General features: G+C 37.3%; 1 protein-coding gene across 2 annotated transcripts in view; it reads right to left on the reverse strand.

The window, feature by feature from the left end:
• The window catches only part of SH3D19 (SH3 domain containing 19), a 170,512-nt gene that overhangs the window by 22,435 nt on the left and 127,721 nt on the right, over positions 1 to 20,356 (reverse strand). For both annotated transcript variants that reach the window (XM_036887689.2, XM_036887688.2), the window contains exons 8-11: positions 13,142 to 13,249; positions 9,267 to 9,379; positions 2,896 to 2,957; positions 1,605 to 1,869 (exon numbers count right to left, since the gene is read on the reverse strand). In XM_036887689.2, the coding sequence (XP_036743584.2) occupies positions 1,605 to 1,869; positions 2,896 to 2,957; positions 9,267 to 9,379; positions 13,142 to 13,249 (548 nt within the window). The remainder of the gene's footprint in view (positions 1 to 1,604; positions 1,870 to 2,895; positions 2,958 to 9,266; positions 9,380 to 13,141; positions 13,250 to 20,356) is intronic.

The following is a 20,356-nucleotide window of genomic DNA, read 5'->3' on the forward strand; positions in this document are numbered from 1 at the left end:
CCTTGTAAGATACAAAACGCACGCCCAGGAAATGTGATCAGACAACTTCACTTCTAACAAGGAAAGGGAGGCTGCCTGTGTCCTTCAGTCACTCATGGGCAAAGGTGCTGAGTGCAAGGTTGTGGCTCCGTGAGGCTGGCGCTGCTTCCAAGCAGCTCTGTCAGAGTCCCTGGGCTCCCAGTGTACCTAGGTTCCTGGCAGGCCATTTAATGAATGGTAGGGCAGCCATGGAAAAAATGAGGGACTTAAGGGATTATTTCATAATGAGACATACTACACTAATGTACTACCATTTTGAACTTATTAATTTCTTTAAGTTATTCAAATGCTTTATTGACATTACACAGCTACACTAAGAACCACAAGCAAAATCTGGTTCCCCCTGAATGAGGCTCTTAACACAGAATGGCGAAAGCAAGTGAAGATTTCACAACCAGGAACACTATTTTCATAATGTAGCTTAATGGTTAAGAGTGTGGGCTCAGAGCCAGTTGATTGATGTTCAAATCTTGGCTCCACCATTAATTGACTTTGTGACCCTGGGCAAAGTTACTTAACCTGTGTCTTAATTCCCTCATTTACATAAAGGTGATAACAACAGTATTTATCTCACAGGTAAATGGTGTGAGGAATAAATGAGTTATTTAATTTATATAAAGCACTTCACAAACAATATCTGGCTGATAAAAAGTACTCAACATATCAGCCTATGGTTTTTATTTATTATTTTTAAATAACCTATCCCCAAAAACACCCCTGGGTTTTAGCAATTAAAATTTCATGAGTTTAAATGAATATAAATATATATGAATATACTACCTCCCTCTTATCTTTCTATATCCTTCCTTCTCTTAGAAGAATTAAAAAAATCTTAAGTGCTTAAAGTAAAAAAAATTTCTGATTCGATGGAAATGTAGAACAATGTAAAATTATTAGTTGCTGTTCCTGGTAAGAGCCACTGTCATACAGTTGTCCAAAGAGTGCAAACAACTCTTCTTATTCATTTTATCAGGTTAACCCAACCAAAGCAGAGAGGGCACAGCTCTGTTTTCAAGTGTGAGAAATGGACATAGATTTAAGGTCATATGATGAGAAAAACATTCAAAGAAAATGAAATTATCTCAACTACCGTAATTATTGATGAAAACTTTCAACTGGTTAAATGGACTGGTAATTAGGTTTAAAAGGGGAAAATGAGGGAAAAACCATTCATCTTAATAAAAACATTCTTTGCACTTCATTTAAAATTTTACTTTGTGGGCAATAAAGCTGTAGCTGTAAGATATAAACTATACCAAGATGGAAACCACAACATCTGTCAGAGTTACTCCCATCAGCATAATCTACTGGGTCAGGTTTTTCAGAATCTGTTTGGCCAAGCCAGATACAGCAGGTTACAGTCCCTGTCTGCGTTGCTTCCTTTCCTGTATTTCTCCTAACAGAGAAACCCTGCTTTAAAGACCTGGGTTTATTATGGCATACTTATCTAAAGCTCTCTCAGAAGCAGGGGGCAATCCACATTTGTCTCATCCTTTTCTAAAGAATAACGATTTTATATACATTAGGACAAACCTCTTGACCACATTTTTAAAGGTTCAACTTACCATGTATTTCCTGTAGAGAGGGTGTCCTGGTTTGGGGCGAGGGGGCAGCACTGGATCTTGATTTTTAAAGACTTGACTCTTGGCTTTTGAGAGTCCAGATGCTAAGTTTCCTTGTTTTTTCTGAAGGTCCATGTCAGAAGATGACCGACTCAAGAGCAGCTTTTTGTTTGATGTTCTGCTTGCAGCAAGTTTAGGGGGAGGTGGTCTCTCGGGGGCCCCCTTGGAAGCAGGCTGTCGAGCTGGTACGACTTTTCCATTTACAGGTCTGAAAGCCAAAGTGGTAGCTGAGTCAATCTGATCAATACCAGGGTCTGTTTTGTTCTTTCTTAAACACACTGAGTACACACATACACACACTGCTTCCTGCTAGTATAATGCAACTTACTAAAACATGCAGGCTATGATATTTTTGAGCTAATGACTGCTGTATTAAGCATAATATTATTAAAGGAAATGCCATGATGTTCCAGCTTCTTATCTTGCACTAGAGATTCATTACCTCAAGACAAACAAGCATTTATTTTCATGTGCTCTCTAAAGCCCCATTTGCTGTTAAAACACACTATGACTGTTTTAGGAAACGAAAGGACTTTCTACCAAAGTCTGAGATGAAAAGCTTATTATATAATCAGGTGTATGTGATGGGGTCTCGTACATGATCAGCAAAGGAACATCAAACTCTCCTGATATTCATGTTATAGAAATTATTATTAAACCCTAATTCAGACGAGTATAAAGAAAGCTAGTTCAGAAAATGGGAAAGGACAACTATTAACTTTGAAAGCCTTTCCTTAATCTCTATGATAAAAATAATTTCCATCATCATAACATTTCCTGATAACACCACAGCTTTTTGTTCAAACAGCCCTGAAACTCATGAGGGCAAGCTGCTTCTGAGCTCACAAAGGCTGTTCCCCTTTGGGGATGCCAAAAATCAGGTAGGTTTTTCATAATGGGGAGTGTGAGTGTGTGTGTGTGTGCATGTTCATCCCAGAAGTGGAGCTGTTTTAGATTCAGAAAGGAGTCTCATTCATTTGAGCAAAAGTAACAATAATCCATGTTTGAGCTCTGTGAGATTTTGGATGGAGTTAAAAGAAAGCAGCAGAGATTCCTCCAACCTGCTGCCAAAGCAGACTGGACTAGAGGCCTGGGTGAATTTCTGAGTTTAATATATCCCTGAAAGAAGATCTAAGACCAACAACACTCAGTTTTGGTGATGGAAAGACAGTCCAGTCACTGAGTCATTTGTTTTCTCTAATTTACTTTTAAAACTTTTCTCATATTTACTTACCTTGGTGGCAACCGTGGGGGTCCTCGCGCAGAGCCTCCTGTTTGACCAGCATGGTCAGTTGCCTGCAAGAATCAGAGACCTCTTTTTAGTTAAGGTTATTCTGAAACAAGAGCTTGTCAAGAGCAAACAGGGCAACTTTTTAGCAGGATCTGTAAGTGGAAATGGAGCTGAGTTATAGAGAATAGCTTAAAAGAGTTTTTAGTCTTAAACAATACTAATTAATTGCTCATTCCTACCTATGCTATTCATGTCCTAATACAAGTGAAAAGAGAGAGGAGGAAAGCAGAGGGTCTGCTGTTGTGGACCAGGGCAAGTTCCAATTGTACGGCATTGTCATACACCCAGCAGAATCATGAAGTATTAAGGATGATGTTTAATCATGATAGATTACAAAGTAGCAATTTAAGCAGGCACTGTAGGGTACTACGAAAACATGAAGACTTATTTATCCCATGACAACACAGGATATGCACTGCTCCTAAGTTTAAACGTGTAATAACTGAGGTGGTGATTCATTTTTTTTTTTCTTAGAACAGGAAGATGTCCCATCACTGGATAGTTTACACATTGTGCGGTAGGTTTTGAACTAGAAAGAGGTGGAACATGAAAGAAGTTTAACGGACTGCCTGCAAGGAAGAAGGTGGGAACATAAAAGAAAGTTTAAGGGATAGCACATGAGAAGAAACAGAAAAGGCCCAAGAAAGCAGAGAGCTTGTACCACTACCGCAAAGGGGTTAGATGTGCCAAGAAGACTTTTGCAGTAAAGGGGAATAATAAGAAAAACAAAAGATAGGCAGGGTTGGAATATTTTAGCCGAACAGTAGATGAGAGAAATTGGACATGTGGAGATCAATAGGAAGTTTCTCTAGGGGAAGGTATTCAAACTGCTATTTAAGTAGTTTTTTTCTGCACATGTTGTATAGTCCAAGGATCAGGAAATGAGTATAATACATGGAAAATATATTCAGACCTTCTGTTGAATTAAAAAGTTAAGGGATCTCAAAGCCAAAACTTTTTTTTTTTTTTAGGAAAAAGTCTTCACTGAATTCTACTAAATTGAGTCTCTTTTTCTACCTTCAAGCCCCCAACACTGACATCCAAGAAACAGTAACTTCTCCAAGACCTCACAACAGGGAAAAATGCTAGCTCTTTCCCTTTAAAATTATACTGCCTTTTTTTTGTAAATGAGGTTTAACTATAACTTGGGAATCTCTGGGCTAATTTAGATTATTTTCCTCCTTCTCATCATATAAAAATGAATTAAAACTCACTCCCATGGTTTTTAATTCAAACTGAATTTTAACAACTTTTCTTTACACCAAATGATTCATTTCCAGTAACTATGATCATTTAAATGTTTCAGTGTTTTAAAATCCCATTTTTAAACACAAATTGTTTGCCCTTAAACTTGGTTTCACTAATGAGTTCAGTTAATGTAGTGAAGCAAGTCACCAGCTCATAAACCCTGCAATATTCCAGACTATAATCCATGCCTTTTAACTATGCTGCTGTCTATATTTCCCCCTAACAAATACTGCTATGATGCTTGAAAAACTCATTTATTTTTTAACCAACAGGGTTCCCTTTTCTTCACACCCTCACCAACCCTTGTTATTCCTTGTCTTTTTGATAATAGCTATTCTGACAGGTATCAGTAGATAACTCACCATGGTTTTGATTTGCATTTCCCTGATATCTGGTGATGTTGAGCATCTTTTCATGTGCGTTGGCTTGGTATCTATCTGTATATCTATTTCTCTAATAAACATTTTCTAATAGACCTCTACCCATTTTTAAATTCAATTGTTTCTTTTTTTGATATTGAGTTGTGTGAGTTCTTTATATATTTTGGATATAAATCCTTTATCAGTTATATTATTTGCACATACCTTCTCCCATTCAGTAGGTGACCTTTTCATTTTGTTGGTTTCCTTCACTGTGCAAAAGCTTAGAACAATATCTAAGAGCTTATTGCTTATTTGCTTTCTAGGCGTTTTATGGTTTGAGGTCTTATATTTATGTTTTTAGTCCATTTTTGTATAAAGCATAAGAAAGTATTCTGGGTTCATTCTTTTGCATGGAGCTGTCCAGTTTTCTGAACACCATTTATTGAAGAGACTGCCTTTTCCCCACTGTATGTTTCTTGCTTATTTTGTTAATTGGCATATAAGTGTAGGTTTATTTCTGGACTGTTTATTCTGTTTCATTGATCTATGTGTCTGTTTCTGTGCTAGTAGTATACTGTTTTAATTATTATAGCTTTGTAGTACAGTTTGAAACCAGAGAGCATGCTATCTACACCTTTGTTCTTCTTTCTCAAGATTGCTTTGGCTATTCAGGGTCATTGAAGTTCCATACTTCTAATACATGAGCACAACACAGATACCTTGGAAATATTTCAGGTTCATACCTTGGACATATTGGAAATACTCAGTTCCAGACCACTGCAATAAAGTGAATATTGCAATAAAACAAGTCAAATGGAATTTTTGGTTTCCCAGAGCATATAAAAGTTATGTATACCTTACATTGTACTGTATTAAGAGTGCAACAGTATTATGTCTAAACAATATATATTAATTTTAAAATTCTATATTGCTAAAAATGCTAATCATTTGAGCTTTCAGTGAGTCATGATCACTGATCACACATCACTTTAACAAATATAATAATAATGAAGAAGGTTGAAATATTGTAAGAATTACCAAAATGTGACCCAGAGACACAAAGGGAGAAAATGCTGTTGGAAAAATGGCACCGACAGACTCGCTTGACACACGTTTGCCACAAAACTTTATTTTGTAAAATCTACAATAAAATAAAATGTAATAAAACAGGCATGCCTACATATCTTTCCACTTATTTGTGTCATCTGCGTCTTAGAGTTTCATCAGTGTCTTAGAGTTTTTCAGAGTACAGATCTTTCACCTCATTGGTTAAATTTATTCCTAGGTATTCTATTCTTTTTGATGTAATTGTGAATGGGGTTGTTTTCTTTTTTTTTTTTCCTTTTTAAGGTATCACTGATATACACTCTTATGAAGGTTTCACATGAAAAACATTGTGGTTACTACATTCACCCATATTATCAAGTTCCCCCCCATACCCCACTGAAGTCACTGTCCATCAATGTAATAAAATGCCACAGAGTCACTACTCATCTTCTCTGTGCTACACTGTCTTCCCCATGACACCCCCCCACACACACACACCATGTGTACCAATCATAATACCCCTCAATCCCCTTCTCCTTCCCTCCCCACTCCTCCACCACCCCTCCCCTTTGGTAACTGCTAGTCCCTTTTTGGAGTCTGTGAGTCTGCTGCTGTTTTGTTCCTTCAGTTTTGCTTCGTTGTTATACTCCATAAATGAGGGAAATCATTTGGTACTTGTCCTTTTCTGCCTGGCTGGGATTGTTTTCTTAATTTTTCTTTCTGCTAGTTCATTAGTGTACAGAAATGCAACAAATTGATGTATATTAATTTTGTATCCTGAATTGATTGACTAGTTTTAAGAGATTTCTCGTGGAGTCTTTAGGGTTTTCCATACATAGTATCATGTTGTCTGCAAATAATTGAGTTTTACTTCTTCCTTTCCAATCTGAATGCCTTTTATTTATTTATTTTTTCTTCTCTGATTGCTGTGGCCAGGACTTCCAGTATTACACTGAATAAAAGTGCTGAGAATGGGCATCTTTACCTTGTTCCTGATCTTGGAGAACTTTTCATCTTTTCAGAGTTGAGCAAATTAGCTGCAGGTTTGCCACACATGGCCTTTACTATGTTGAGGTACATTCCCTCTATATCCACTTTGTTGAGAGTTTTTATCATGAATGGATGTTGAATTTTATTAAATGCTTTTTCTGCAATAGATGATGCACATCGATAAATACCTATCATATAATCCTAATCTTGCACCAAATATTAACTCTAATATTCTGTGGTTAGTGTTATTTTTATGGGGAATCTTAAATATCTTTTAAATTTCTCAATTTTCTACAATGTACAAATTTTAAATCAGAAAAAAAAAAGGCAGTAAACTTTTAGGCTACTGGAATGTTAGGTTAAATTTGAAAGGCACTGTTGTATCTGACATACATCAAATACTGACTGAATTGGGGATGGGTTCCTGCAGAAGCCACTGTCTTAGCGTTTGCTCAAGTCCAGGTTTATACATAGGTTCTGCCAAAGGCTTTGGAAGATTATTGATTAGGGATTTCTTCTCTTTGATATTCCATATGCAACTGGAGCCTCTCTCTATTTGCTTTCTGTAGTTTTTCTCTAGTTCTCACAACCCTGAACTTTGGCTTTTGATGTGTTTGGATAAACCTTTTAGTTTCTATTGAAATTGATTTTTCTGCTTGTTATTATCCCTGTAGATGCCATCTTTTTGTGCATCTGCTTTGGAAAGGTTTTTTATATTCTAATTTCAAAATTATTCACCAGTTTTCTTCTGTATTCTTAAAAGACAGATAGTTCTTCCAAGACCAGATTCTTGTCTGTTAGAATTACTGAGCAGCCTCTGCAGATGTTTCATATCTTTTTATCCAATAACTGGTATACTTCTTATGTCCTGAATTTTTTAGCCAGCTTCAGTGTTACAGCTTTGGTTCCTTATACATACTGGGCAGCATCTCCTCACTCTCCTCCTGCACAGCTGGCAGCCTCCCTGGCAAAGGCCTCCGGAGCCTTGGGCTCCCACTGTGGGAGGCAGGACACACAGAAGCATCTGCTCCTGCAGACAGACTGATTCTAGTGGGTCCTGATGTTCCTCCCCCTGTAGTCCCTCATTGTATAAGTGAAGAAAGTTGAGATTTTACAACCACAACCATCTTGTCCTGAGATGGAAAGTTCCCCAGTGCCTCAGGCAGGACAAACAGTAGAGCGGTTTTACCTGTACCTCATAAGACGACACAGGTGGCAACAACCATGCCTATCCTAATGGGTCATTGCACTGGTAAAATATTCTTTCTAGAGCTCCTTACCCATACCTGAAGTCTTATGATCTCTGGTCTAAAATTCATTCAATAATTGTAATTCTCAAACAAAAGAAATTGCTCAGTTGTAGATTTTGACTTCCTGGCCCTGGAAATCTGTTATGTGTGATTTCAGCCAAATCATTTAACTTGTGGTTTATTTCTCATCTCTCTCTTCAGACCCAATGTGTCTATTACGGTTTGTGTTTATTACAGTTCAGCACAGAATGCTTTGACCCTCCTTTATAAACAGCGTAGGACAGGACTTTCCTCATGTTGTTCATGTGAGGTACAAACAATTATGAATATAGTACCTCTTTAGATGGTTTAATTTATTCTAACTTCCTTTTCTCATTTTTCTAAAATGTGCTTTGTGGACTGCTTAACACCAAATGTAATGATATCTAATATTTGGATAGAGCTTTACACGACTTAATGAATGATACATATGCCTATTCACCATCCTCTCACTCACTTTTACAACCTTTAGAGTACAGATTAGTAACTTTCTCAAGTAACTTTTCCTCCACAGAAATGTGGGATTTTCCTGTTCAAAAATAGTATGGTAGGGGCCCTATCATCCTCTTTTGGACTTTCTTGGCCCAGTTTTAATAAAAATTTATTACCAAATACTTTAAAAACACAAGTGATCACTAAATTTTAATATGGCCTATAGGAAAATCTCATTAACCTGATATTGGCTAATTCAATTTAATGTCTCCTTCAAAGAAATTTCTCTTCTAGATAATCAGATGGGTTTGCATGTATAATAAGCATAGTTAATGCACAATGTAAAAATATTATGAAATATGAACTGAAAATTTGATTCAGATTTTAAGAATTGGTTTCTTTTGAAACAAACCTTAAAGATACTCTATCACATGGAAATTTCAAAAAGTATGGAGAAATTGTATTGAGTCTGAAAAAATATAGAGAGCAAACTCTCGGACCACCATCAGTTAACAAGTACAGAGTAAAGCATAATTTTTTTAATTAAATAAATATTTTCCCTTAAATTTAAGATGAACAAATTCTTACAATATCTTAAAATTATGTCAGTAATTATGTAAATAAAAATTGATAATTGAACTAAATCTATTTCTACAAATACTAAAGGTTTTTAGAGATTTCATTAAATCCCTCATTAGTAGTGCAATTAAATTGCCATACAACTAATTATTTTATGATGAAGTATAATGATTGAGCCTAATTTTTTTGTTCTGCAGTGATTTTTAAAATACTGAACATCAAACTAAATAAGTAATTAGGGCTTAGAAATTGCTTTGTGATCTTTTATTATCTGACCAATATAAAATAATTTAGACATCAGCTGAATATTTAAAATTAACACATAGCTTAATCTTCAACCTAGGACGATCTATAAATGACCACTTACCAAGTTTCTAGTTCTGTCAATATTACTGAGTTTCCCAGATACTGTACTGTAAGTGTTTCCAATAGGTTTTTCAGTAGGGAGAGGAGGTGGGCTTTGTGGATCCTCATGTAAACCTGGAAAAACAGCAGTAATTCATCAATAATTTCTGGTCTTTGGTGACTCCAAAGTATGAAATGATTGCCGTTTGGTTCCTGAGGAAAATGGCTATCATAAAAGATGCACGCAGAGAATGGAGAGGTAAACAAATGAGAAAGAGCTCCCAGCAAACCTCAGAAAATAGACAGTTAGACATCAGTTAATTTTACTAAATGTTTTATAGAGAATAAAAAAATACTAAATAATTACAACAAGGGCTCAGGATGTTTGAGGACCTTCTACATGGCAGACAGTAAGTTAAGGCACTTTATTCACATACATTTTCTCCAACCGACATCTGTCTATGTGCTAGATCTATGAAGTCCACTAACTAGTGGACTAGTGGCAATTCAGACTTAAATCTTAACTAATTAAAATTTCAGTTTCTCAGTTGCACTAGCCACATTTCAAGTGCTCAATAGCCACATGTGGCTAGTGGCTAACATAATGGACAGCACAGATATGAAACATTTTCATCTCTGCAGAAAGTCCTCTTGGGCAGTACTATGCTAGATAATATCCTACCCATTTTACAGATGAAGAAATTGCAGCTGAGAAAAAAATTAATGTATCATCCAAGGTCTTAATGGTAGTTATTGTCAGATTCAGGGCTTTGAACCCAAAAGCCTTTGCTCTCTGTAATAAGGCATGCTGCTTCTTAATAGGTGGTGCATCCAACCCTCTCCCATCCAAATAATTAAATGTTTTTTCTAATTCATTAGTTTCAGATTAATAAGCTTAATTGCCCTCAATTTAAAAAACAGTATCTTTACATACAAACTACATCCTTAACTCAGTGATACTATACCCCCAACTTATTTTAAAAAGAAGAAAACAAGATGACCGACTTAATTACTAGCAGCTAATCAAATCTGTGTGCAAAAACACTCGTAGGGAGATGGCTGTTTGTTAGCACACTGCACGGGGCTAAAGTCACCTTTTACATACTGGTTTAGGCATTTAAAGGAGATGGGAATTTTTTTTCATTCTTTCAAATGAACACTTTCTGCTTCCATTTCACATAAAAAACCTTTTAAGAACAGGATGATTTGTCAGGTTCCTATGTTATTCACAGACAGAAGAACCCTCTCAAACAGAGGAAAATATCCAGGCCAGCTACTGGGAAAACAATGATTTAGACACTAGCAAGAGAGGCAGGGCTGCTCTGGGAATTAAGACTCACACACAGAACATTCCAACTCAGTAGCCACCTTGAAGACCTTCGCTGTGCTGTAGCTTCCTTCCTCTTACAAGGAAATAATTAATCATTTAGGATATAATATTGTTGTGACAAACAATTAAGGGTACAAAGTAGTAACTGCATGAATGTGGAGAGGAGACAGCTTACTGGCAGGAGGGGATATAGGGATTATCTTTTGCTGGGTGTGTGGCAAGAGGTGGAGATTTCCAACTTCAAATAATGTGGTCACTTTTCTCAATGAGAAAAGTGACATTTGAGCAAAGACTAGAAGAAACAGTGAAGGGAGAGCCATGTACATATCTGGGAAAAGGACAACCTAGTCAGAAGAAACAGGCTCAAAGGGGAAGAAGCTAACAGCCTCAAAAAGAACAAGGAGTTTTGCACTACAAAGCTTTTCCTTTCTTCCCTGTCCAAACTAAGTTCCTCAGACACCAATAGTCTTTTATTTTTTTTCTCCCACAGTCTCTATGCATTGCTTAATAAGTATAATAAAAGTTTGGGGCACTGGTTTTTGATATAAAAGAGACAACTCTCCAGAAACTAACACTTCAGTTCTCTCACTTACAGCAGTACAGAATTCAACTAATAGTTCCTGGACTTTGTCAGGATAATAAATAAAGGTGCTTCCTCAATATATCCTTTTCAGGATTTCGGGACTATTAATCCAATTTGTAAATGTGTAGAAAAGATTAAACAAAGCAGATTTGAGACTGTTTATCTTAGAAAGATCTGCTTACAAGGTTGGTTGGTCCTTGCTAGCATCTAGAAACTTGGACTTCAGGAAGGTTCCCACCATTCCCAGAACTGATAAAAGAAAAGAATATGGCTTATGCTGAACACCTGCTTTCTTTCTGGGATCTGGAATTTTGGTATGTGTGAAAATTCTCAGAGGTGCCTGTGTGACCAACCCCAGTAAAACCTCTGGGCATGGAGTCTCTAATGAGCTTCCCTGTTGACATTTCCCATGTGTCGTCACAACTGGCTCCTGGGGGAGTCAAGCCCATCCTGTGTGACCCACTGGGTGAGGACTCCTAGAAGCTTGTGCCAGGTTTCCTCCAGACTTCACCCCATGCACCTTTTTCCTTTGCTGATTTTGTTTCGTACACTTTTGCTGTAATAAATCACAAATGTGAATACAACTACATCCTGTGGTGCTCCTGTACGTTGTGCACTATATATGCTAAATCATGTGAGTTGTCCTAGCACATCATTTTACCTGATGGTCTTGGGGAGCCCAACACAATAGGAGAGCAAGTTTAAATGCAGAAGTTGTATTACTTAAAACCAACATGAGGCTTCAGGGAATATATTTATTATCACTGTATCACACTATGCTTGCTAAAGTCCAGAATACATTTAACAAGGTAACAGCAAGCAAGCAAACAACCCAATGAACCATCACTTCACTCACCTGGGGGCTAGCTAATGCTGTCAAAAGAAATGTACCACCAGTTCTTTAATGTAACACTAACGCATAGTCTCCTAAGAGAAGTACCACCAGAATCTGGTACCTTGAATTCTTCTCCTCACAGAAACTCAATTCAAATTTCTTGTTACTTGGCTTGGAGCCATCAGTTAATAACCAAAACCACCAAAAGACCAAAACCAGTAGATCCTTCTGGGTAGTATTTTATAGAGAAACTAAACCTCTCTACTAAACAGGTTTCATAGCATTCCAGGGTATGCCTGCAAGATGATCCTGGGATGCTAGAGGTAAAGGACAGAGACCCTTGCTCTGCTTTCAGGAGGAATGGAGTGGCAGAATCTCATTAGACAGAGAGAAGGATGCATCTGGGCTATGTAAAGGCATGGGAAGAAATGAAATGAAAGTAGAGGCTCATGGAGAAAACTGTGATCACTGAGCAATGCCAGGGACTGCTCTGGAACCCACTGTACACGCACATATATGCGCACATACCCGCACTTTAAAATAAATCTCTGGGGTCTAAAATAAATAGTTCTGGCCCTCTTGGCTTCTCTCTCTTACAGTAAGTATCAAGTTTCTTTGTAGTAACTATTAAAGCTCATAGAAAATTTCACTTGTACCATTACAAAAATCAAGGGAGTAAGTAATATAAAAGTGTAGCATTATACTAATTAAAAAATATTTATACATTGTCATGTTTTTATGAGTTTTGGTTAATGCTCTTCACACAATTCACACATAACTTACATTATGCTGACTGGAATAAAATACTCCTGATAGGCAAACATAATTTTATTTGCTACTGACTTCAATTACTTTCCTACCATGTCTTTACCAGAGGCACTAACATAGGATACAACCGTTCTGAGTTTCAGTCCCCACTATTCTCTCTGCTTAAAGACAACATTAAAGAGAAATGAAATCTGTATTTACAGTACTACTGTACTTCACTGCCTAAAGAATTATTAACAAACAACTTGTTCCTAAATGTCCTGGACTATGAAAATAATGAATGTCCTATTATACATAATTGCAAGAGCAGACATTGATAAATTAGCATATATTTCTCCCAGGCTCTTGGAGAAGCAAATAAAGGCAGTGAGAGGTGCTTACATTTTCCTGGTTTGGATGGAATCCGAATCACAGTGGGCTTCCTGGTGGGTGCTGGTAGAACTGCTCCTTCTTTTGTTGGTTCTGTTTTTGTGGGGAGCTGAAAGGGATCTAATGAAAAACACAGTTTATTTTGCATGTTTTAGTTAACAAGGACTCAAACAAAAAGCCTCATTCATAATTAAAGAGTCATATTTTTCATGCCCCAGGGAAAACTATTCATGGATAAACAAAATCTCAGTTAGCAGAGACAAAAACAGTCTGAGCTCATGAAAGGAAATAACTTGGTGCTCTGTAAATAATTCATATGGCTTTGTTCCCTCTCTGATGAGAGATATCCAGGACAATTTGAATTATGTAGAAGCTTTCTTTCGTGGGTGTATAAATCATTTCATAAGTGTCTGCCTGAAAGTAAGGGGCAACTGAAACAAGGAGCTTCAACTGCCTATTGGGAAGCTTCTCAGATCTCCTGGGAGGAAGGCCTCTTCTACCCAACACTTCTGTACCTGCTGGAAAACTTACCCACAGAGCTCCCCACAGGCCCTTCATCCTACCTACAACCATGCCTGGCATTGGGTGGGTGTGCTGCAGTCTTGGCTTTGGTGGTTTAGTAAAACTATGCTTCAGTAACATGAAAATGAAAAACATTTTATCCTGGAAATAAAATGACACATCTCCCTTCAAATATTTAATCTTGGGGCAAGGACACATGACTTGGCATTTCTCTGCCTTAATTGACTCATTTAAAATGGATGGTAGATGCTTGAAACAAAGGTATAACTACCAAACTTTTTTTACTGAAAAAAGAAAAAAGCCTTTTTTAAATGCAAATATTCTTTTCAGTTAATTTGGGAAAGTTACCATAAATTTTTTTAAGGATGAAAAATCTAAAAATAGATTAGCAAAAAAAAGCGCTGTATAATGGATACTCCATACAGCACCCAGGATCTCATGAGGCTGCCTCTGCCTTTATTCAACAAGAGGCAGAATGAATATGCTGTAATTCTGCACCTGTTCAGTGAACCGTGCCTGTAGGGAGATACTCCTGTAAAACAATGCACTCCATAGCTCCTGTGATGAACAGCATTCATGTTCTGCCTGTTATGAGCTGTAGTTCAATAAGTACTACTTGCTGACCGCTCTTTTCACAATATGTGAAGAGCTGAGCTAAGGAATAAGACCTTCAGGTCCCCTGCCACTCAGCTCTCAGACAACCCTACCATCATATATCCTGCTCCCTAGCCATTTGCTCTTTATGTATGTCCAGCATGTGCCAGTAATAGTGGTAGGCAGGGAGATGCACTGGAAAGGCAGAATCCTATTTTATGTGTATTATCTATCATCTAAGAAGGGCCCCCAGATAGCATGCTAGGTAAAATAATTATTAGACTACTAAGAAAAAACCTTAGATGAGCCCTCTATGGGAATCTATTAGCTCACAAGTCAGGCAAGTCTTACCTATTTTCAAAAAAAAAACAACTCAAGATTTCCAGAACACTATCAAACTTTAAAAAGGGGCTCTTGTAATAATATAACTTTCTTTCACTATAATCTATATCCTCACAAAACAAAGCTCTTTTTAGATCTAACCAAATTCTTTAATTCCTTATTTTGTTACAGCATTTGTTTCTACTTCAAAAGTAAAATTCATTGTAACATGGGAAACTTAAGAAATACATGATAGAAAAGCTCCTGTAATCCCATCCCTCCAATAATAATTATCTAAAATTTGGGTATCTACCTATACATTTTTTTCCTATATTATATATATTATTATCGCAGATACTTTGAAAAAAACAAAAACAGGATCTTTTTACACCCATTTCTTTGTAATTTGCTTTTTTACTTTTGTTCATCCAATACTGACTGGGTGCCTGCTACAGATCAAACACTATTCTAGATAAGTAATTCATGTGGTATTAGACGATGAGAAGTACTATTGAAAAAGGAAAAAGTAGAGCAAGGCAAGGAGCTTCAGGTGAGCGCAGCATCAAACAGGCACGCAGCTGGCGAGGGAGGGGACGCCTTCATGACCATCTTTCTATCAACTGGATTTTACATATTCTCATATTTCTTTCAACTTGAACAGTATACATCTAGTCTTTAGGAAACAGCAGTGCTAATGGATAAAAAGGGGACAGGTGCACTTGTGTTAAAGCCCATTCTTGCAAACAGGATATTACCCAAATCTGAACTCCCCAAAAGGTTCATCTATTCTCAGCAATACCAGCTAAAATGAAATAATCTGAAGACTCCGTGTAATCTTAGCATACATTGTATTCAAACACAGAAACACAATATTCTTCTGTGCCTATTTTTCTTTCTATTCATCTTCCTCCTGCCATTGCCTCTGCTCTGGGTCCCTGGCCCTTGCTAGAACCCACTGACCTCCACGGAGCCATCTTCCTACCCACTGCTGCCACAGAGCTTGTGCAGGGACTTGACTGTCTTCCCTTATACCAACCTTGGCTGTCACATCCCGTTCCCTCAGGGTTCTGGTTTTCTGCTGGGAAAGGGACCAAAAATTCCAGGAAAGGATTAAGGCTGATAATTGTTCATTATTTTGGGTGGGTATAGAGCAGGAAGAAAATTTTGAGCATGGAGTAACTTCAGGTGTTTCCTAACTTCTATAAATTCTGGGCCAGTATACCACCTATACTCTCTCACATTCCAGAGTGGAAGCATGAACAGGAAGGGCAGGAAAAAGAGAAAATAGGCCAATCAGTGCCCTTGAGGGCCAGGGCACAAGACACCCACAGTGTGCTTGCTGTTGGAGGCTTGGCCTCAGGAAACCCTGCCCCAAACCACATGCACTGTGCAGGTCTCACTTACTCATTAAAGGGTCCAGTCACTGTTTTAAACCTAAAGGATTTAAATTGAAGTAGCACAGATACAACTTATGTTAACAAAGTATTTGAAGTGTTCTAGTTGCACCCACTCTTTGTCTTTTGGTCTTTATTCTTAATATCATGAACTGCTCTTTAATAATTGGCACCACAGATCATGTGTAATTCTTCCTCTATACATGTCTCTGGAGAAAAACCAATTCTTTCTCAATACAGTGAAGTGAGGAAGTCTTACTGTTCCCATACTGTGGGCCGCTTGGCAGGAGTGGAACTGTTCAGTGACCTGCCCCAGCTGTGCTCACTAAGTCAGTGAGTTCGGCTTTTGCCTCTGTCTGCTGGCTGTCCTGGGCTGCAATCCGGACAAGGCATGCGGATTAGTAGGGAGGACAAGCGGCATCACTTCAATGGGAAGGTGGAGTCAGAGGCCGGTTTTTCCTTTTGTTGATGGTGTGCAAGTCTCTAAATATGTATGAAGTTTTCTTTTTATGTTGTCTTCACATGAGAGAGTTTTTGTTTTTTTCCAACAGAAATGTAAGTGGGCAACATATAAAACAAGGACAGAACCTCATGTTTGGAAACTCCAGGCATTGCCAGGCAGGAAACTGGGTCATTGGTGCTATCAAAATGTTTAACGTTCATAACCTTTGATGCAGCAGTCACATTTTTATAAATTTACTCCTAAGAGTAAAAGCACCATAGAAGTCAAAATGTCTATGAGTGTTAGCTGCAGCACTTCATGAGTGCCAAAAAAACCCCAAAAAAAATCCAAAAAACTAAAAACATTGTCCATTAATAGAGGAAATGTTCAATCAATTGTGATACACTCATCCTAGGGAATATTAGGCAGGTATAAAGAAACAAGGAGTTAGACTTAGACTGGCCTGAAGAGAAGTCCGCAAATCTCATTGTTAAAATTTTTTAAAGTGCTAAGGGGTACAGTATGATAAAAATTGTTATAAAAAATAGGAAAAGTACATGTATGTGTATAAGTTTGTAAGCTTTGGTTTGGAAAGTCCCAAGCCATAGACGGCTACAAAGAACATTGTTTACACTGGCTACTCTAGGGATTTAGGTGAACTGGGGGGAGATTTAATTTTCCTCTTTTACTAAATGTTTGTATTGTCTGATTTGTTATAGCAAATATGTTACTTTGTAACTGAAAAAAAATTCAATCACAAAAAACAAGCTGTAAGATTAAACTGAAATAACACCCCTGCCAAGCAAACCAAAACAAAACCACTTAAAAATAAGGGGAAACAAATGAAAATTCATGTCCCTTCAGCTGTGTTTCAAGGCATTAATGGCTATGAAATTTTTCATTATGTAAATAAAAAAATAAAAACTCCTTTTTTTGGGATATTATTCCTCAGTGATTCTATTTAATAGGAAATAATGCAGATACATGTTTTTGAATTTGCTTAATTTAGATATATTTACTCATAATAATCAGCTTTTATTTGTAAGCTTGGAGTATGTAACTATTTAGAAAAATCATATATTATTGTTTTTAAAATTTCTACTCATCACAAGGCTGAGGATGAGTACAGAAAGCACTTTCTGCGGCAAAAACGACAGGAACGCACGCTCCCAGTTTCTTTCATCCTAATCCTGCTTATGTGCAGTGACTTGAAAGCCAGGCTCCCCAATCCCGTTCTGCCTAACCAGCTTTCTCATAAAGGGCAACCTTTGTTACCAACCTTTTATACATCTTTCCACAGACACTGCCTATTTCTATGTTTTAACACAGTAGCTAAAATAGTATGACTACTATCTGTACCTTGCATTTTTCCCTGACTATTATCTTGGAAGTTGGTCCATAGGAGGAGGTAATACCATCTTTTAAAATTCCTCACAATACTCCATTGTATGGACGTACAGTAATTTATTTAAGCAGACCACTGAAGGTTACTTCTAACATTCTGTAACAGAAGTCTGTAATCTGGGGTCCAAGAATGCGCCCTGCCCTTGAAGCTCTGGAAATTATACCTCCAACTATGCATATATGAGCTAAAGGATTATTCTCAAGGGAGATAAAAGATTCATAGGCTACTAATCAGATTCTAAGAGGTCTGTGTTCCAGAAAGGGTTAAGAACTACAGTGCCACAATTCTATCACAGACTGCTCTTGCTTCTACAGAAAAACACAAAGCATATCCAAAAGAATCTCCTATACAAATCTAAGAAGAGCCAATGGCACTTCTCTCTACTTTTATTTGTAGTTTTATTCTTGCCTTCTTCTAGCCGTTCACACCGACACCAATATTCTACAAGTGCTGCCAAACAAGCAGGCCCCTTTACACTTTATCTGCGTAGTCTTCATCATTGGATTGAGAAAAACACTGATGATAATGTAGTTTTCTGCCCATTACCTGTCTCTAATAATATGCTTGTCATCATAATTGGTTTCACCATCCTTGGTTTGTTTTTCTATCATCCCTTGAGTTCTGTGAATAACAAAAATTGGCTGCGAAACTATTATTCTGGTCTGTGTAATGGAGCTGACAGCAGAAGCACTCTTTTTTTGACAACTGGGTATGATTTGTAAAGGTGTGAAGAGGAATTGCTAACACTCCCAGCTCCATTACATTCACCTGGAAGGCATTCTACCCAAGAAATGAATCCAGTATTACATTGCTTGGTTTATGAGTTTTCCTTTAATAATATATTTAATCTTTACAATGTTTTCATAGCTTTGGAATTTTCTGATCTCTATTTCCTGAGATTAATACAGCAACTTCATTGTATGAAAACTATCTTATTAGATTTTCTTTGTTTTTAAGGGAAGAGAAAAAGAAGACACATTTGTGAGTTGCTCTCCTTTCTCTCCTGGTTTTCCACTGATGCCAGGATGACTAAGCAAGGTTTCACAGAGAGACCATAATCCTTTATTTACATAGACAATGCTACTGATATACCACAAAAAGTCACAAGGCCTCAAATCAATAAACAAAAATCTCTACACATTGAGGAATTCAGAGGTAATCCTGAAGGCCACTGGGGGGTAGTAAGCAGGGAAGCAACAGGAACTAAGGAACACTCTAGAAAAGATCCTTGAGCAGCCTTCATATGAAGGGTAATGTATTTGAGGCAAAAGCAGGGGTTCAATACAGGAGGCCACTGCAGTAATCCAGGAATAGAGGCCTATAGTGGGGAAGTACATGAGGGATGGAAATGAGAGGACAATTCAAGAGCTATTCAGAAGGTAAAACCAGCAGGACTTGGTAACTAACTGGATGTGAGGGCAATAACTGCTACTAAATGGGCACTTATCATGTTCATAAAAGGTGATAGGGTTTTCCTGCATAATCACATCTAATCCTTGCAATTCCCCCATGAGAAGTATTATTATCATGTTTTATAGATGAGGAATCCCAAGCACTGTGGGGTTAAATAAATTTCCCAAGGTCACATAGCAATTAGATGGCCTGACTCCAAGTCCAAACTACCAGCCACTGTGTAACAGGTCAGGAGACTCAAGGATGACCTCTAGGATTCTCTAGGGAAGGATGGGTATGTGATGGTGTCACTAGGTACATAATAAAGGAAGCAGGGCAGGTTTAGACAAACATAAAATATTCAGTTCAGTGTAACTCCACAGTTTAGTGCAATGGTTAGTCAGGCAGGGCAAGCAAATTACACATTTTGCTAAAAGACTACCTCAGTAATTAAATGTTGTGCAATGAAGTGGTAGAAATCAAGAAACAGAAAAGGCTGAGTATGAAGCATGAGACTGTCTTCATGCTGAATGTATATTGCTGACCTTCCTTTTTGAAAATGACTGTAATTACCTGCTTGATGACATAGAATAAATCCTCAGCAATTATTAACCAAGCTGACATCCCTATATAATCTAGCAGGTTCTACAAAAAGTGACACTTCTTTGGTTTGTACTGTTCCACCCTGTAACAGCTTGCTGCTGTTGGACCTAAACCTTTTAACACTGAAAGGTTTAAATAACAAAATGATGTAACAAAGACTTTAAAACTTTAAAAATGTTGCCTGGTTTAAGGATTCATGAAAATGTTGGGTAGCGACATGACACAGTGAAAAATAAACTAGACTTAGAATAAAAAGACTAAGTTTGAACCTGCCTTGGAAAAATGTTAGCTTTATATGACCCTGGCAAGTTAACAACTGATCTCTCTTGGCATCATTTTCTCATCTGCAAACTGAGAACAAGACACTTGCAGAGGGTTACTCTAAGTATTAAATTAAATAATATATGTCTGGGTATCTAGTAGGTTTGAGCAGCTCAACATAGTCTAATGTTTTTCCTTCCATCCCTTATAGACAACAGGCATGCTATAACCAGTTACAATGTTGTGCGTGCATAAATATTTAGTAAATAAGTGTTTGTTATCATTTAAAATAT

Source organism: Manis pentadactyla, chromosome 1 (assembly GCF_030020395.1).
Source record: "Manis pentadactyla isolate mManPen7 chromosome 1, mManPen7.hap1, whole genome shotgun sequence".
Classification (NCBI taxonomy): Eukaryota; Metazoa; Chordata; class Mammalia; order Pholidota; family Manidae; genus Manis; species Manis pentadactyla.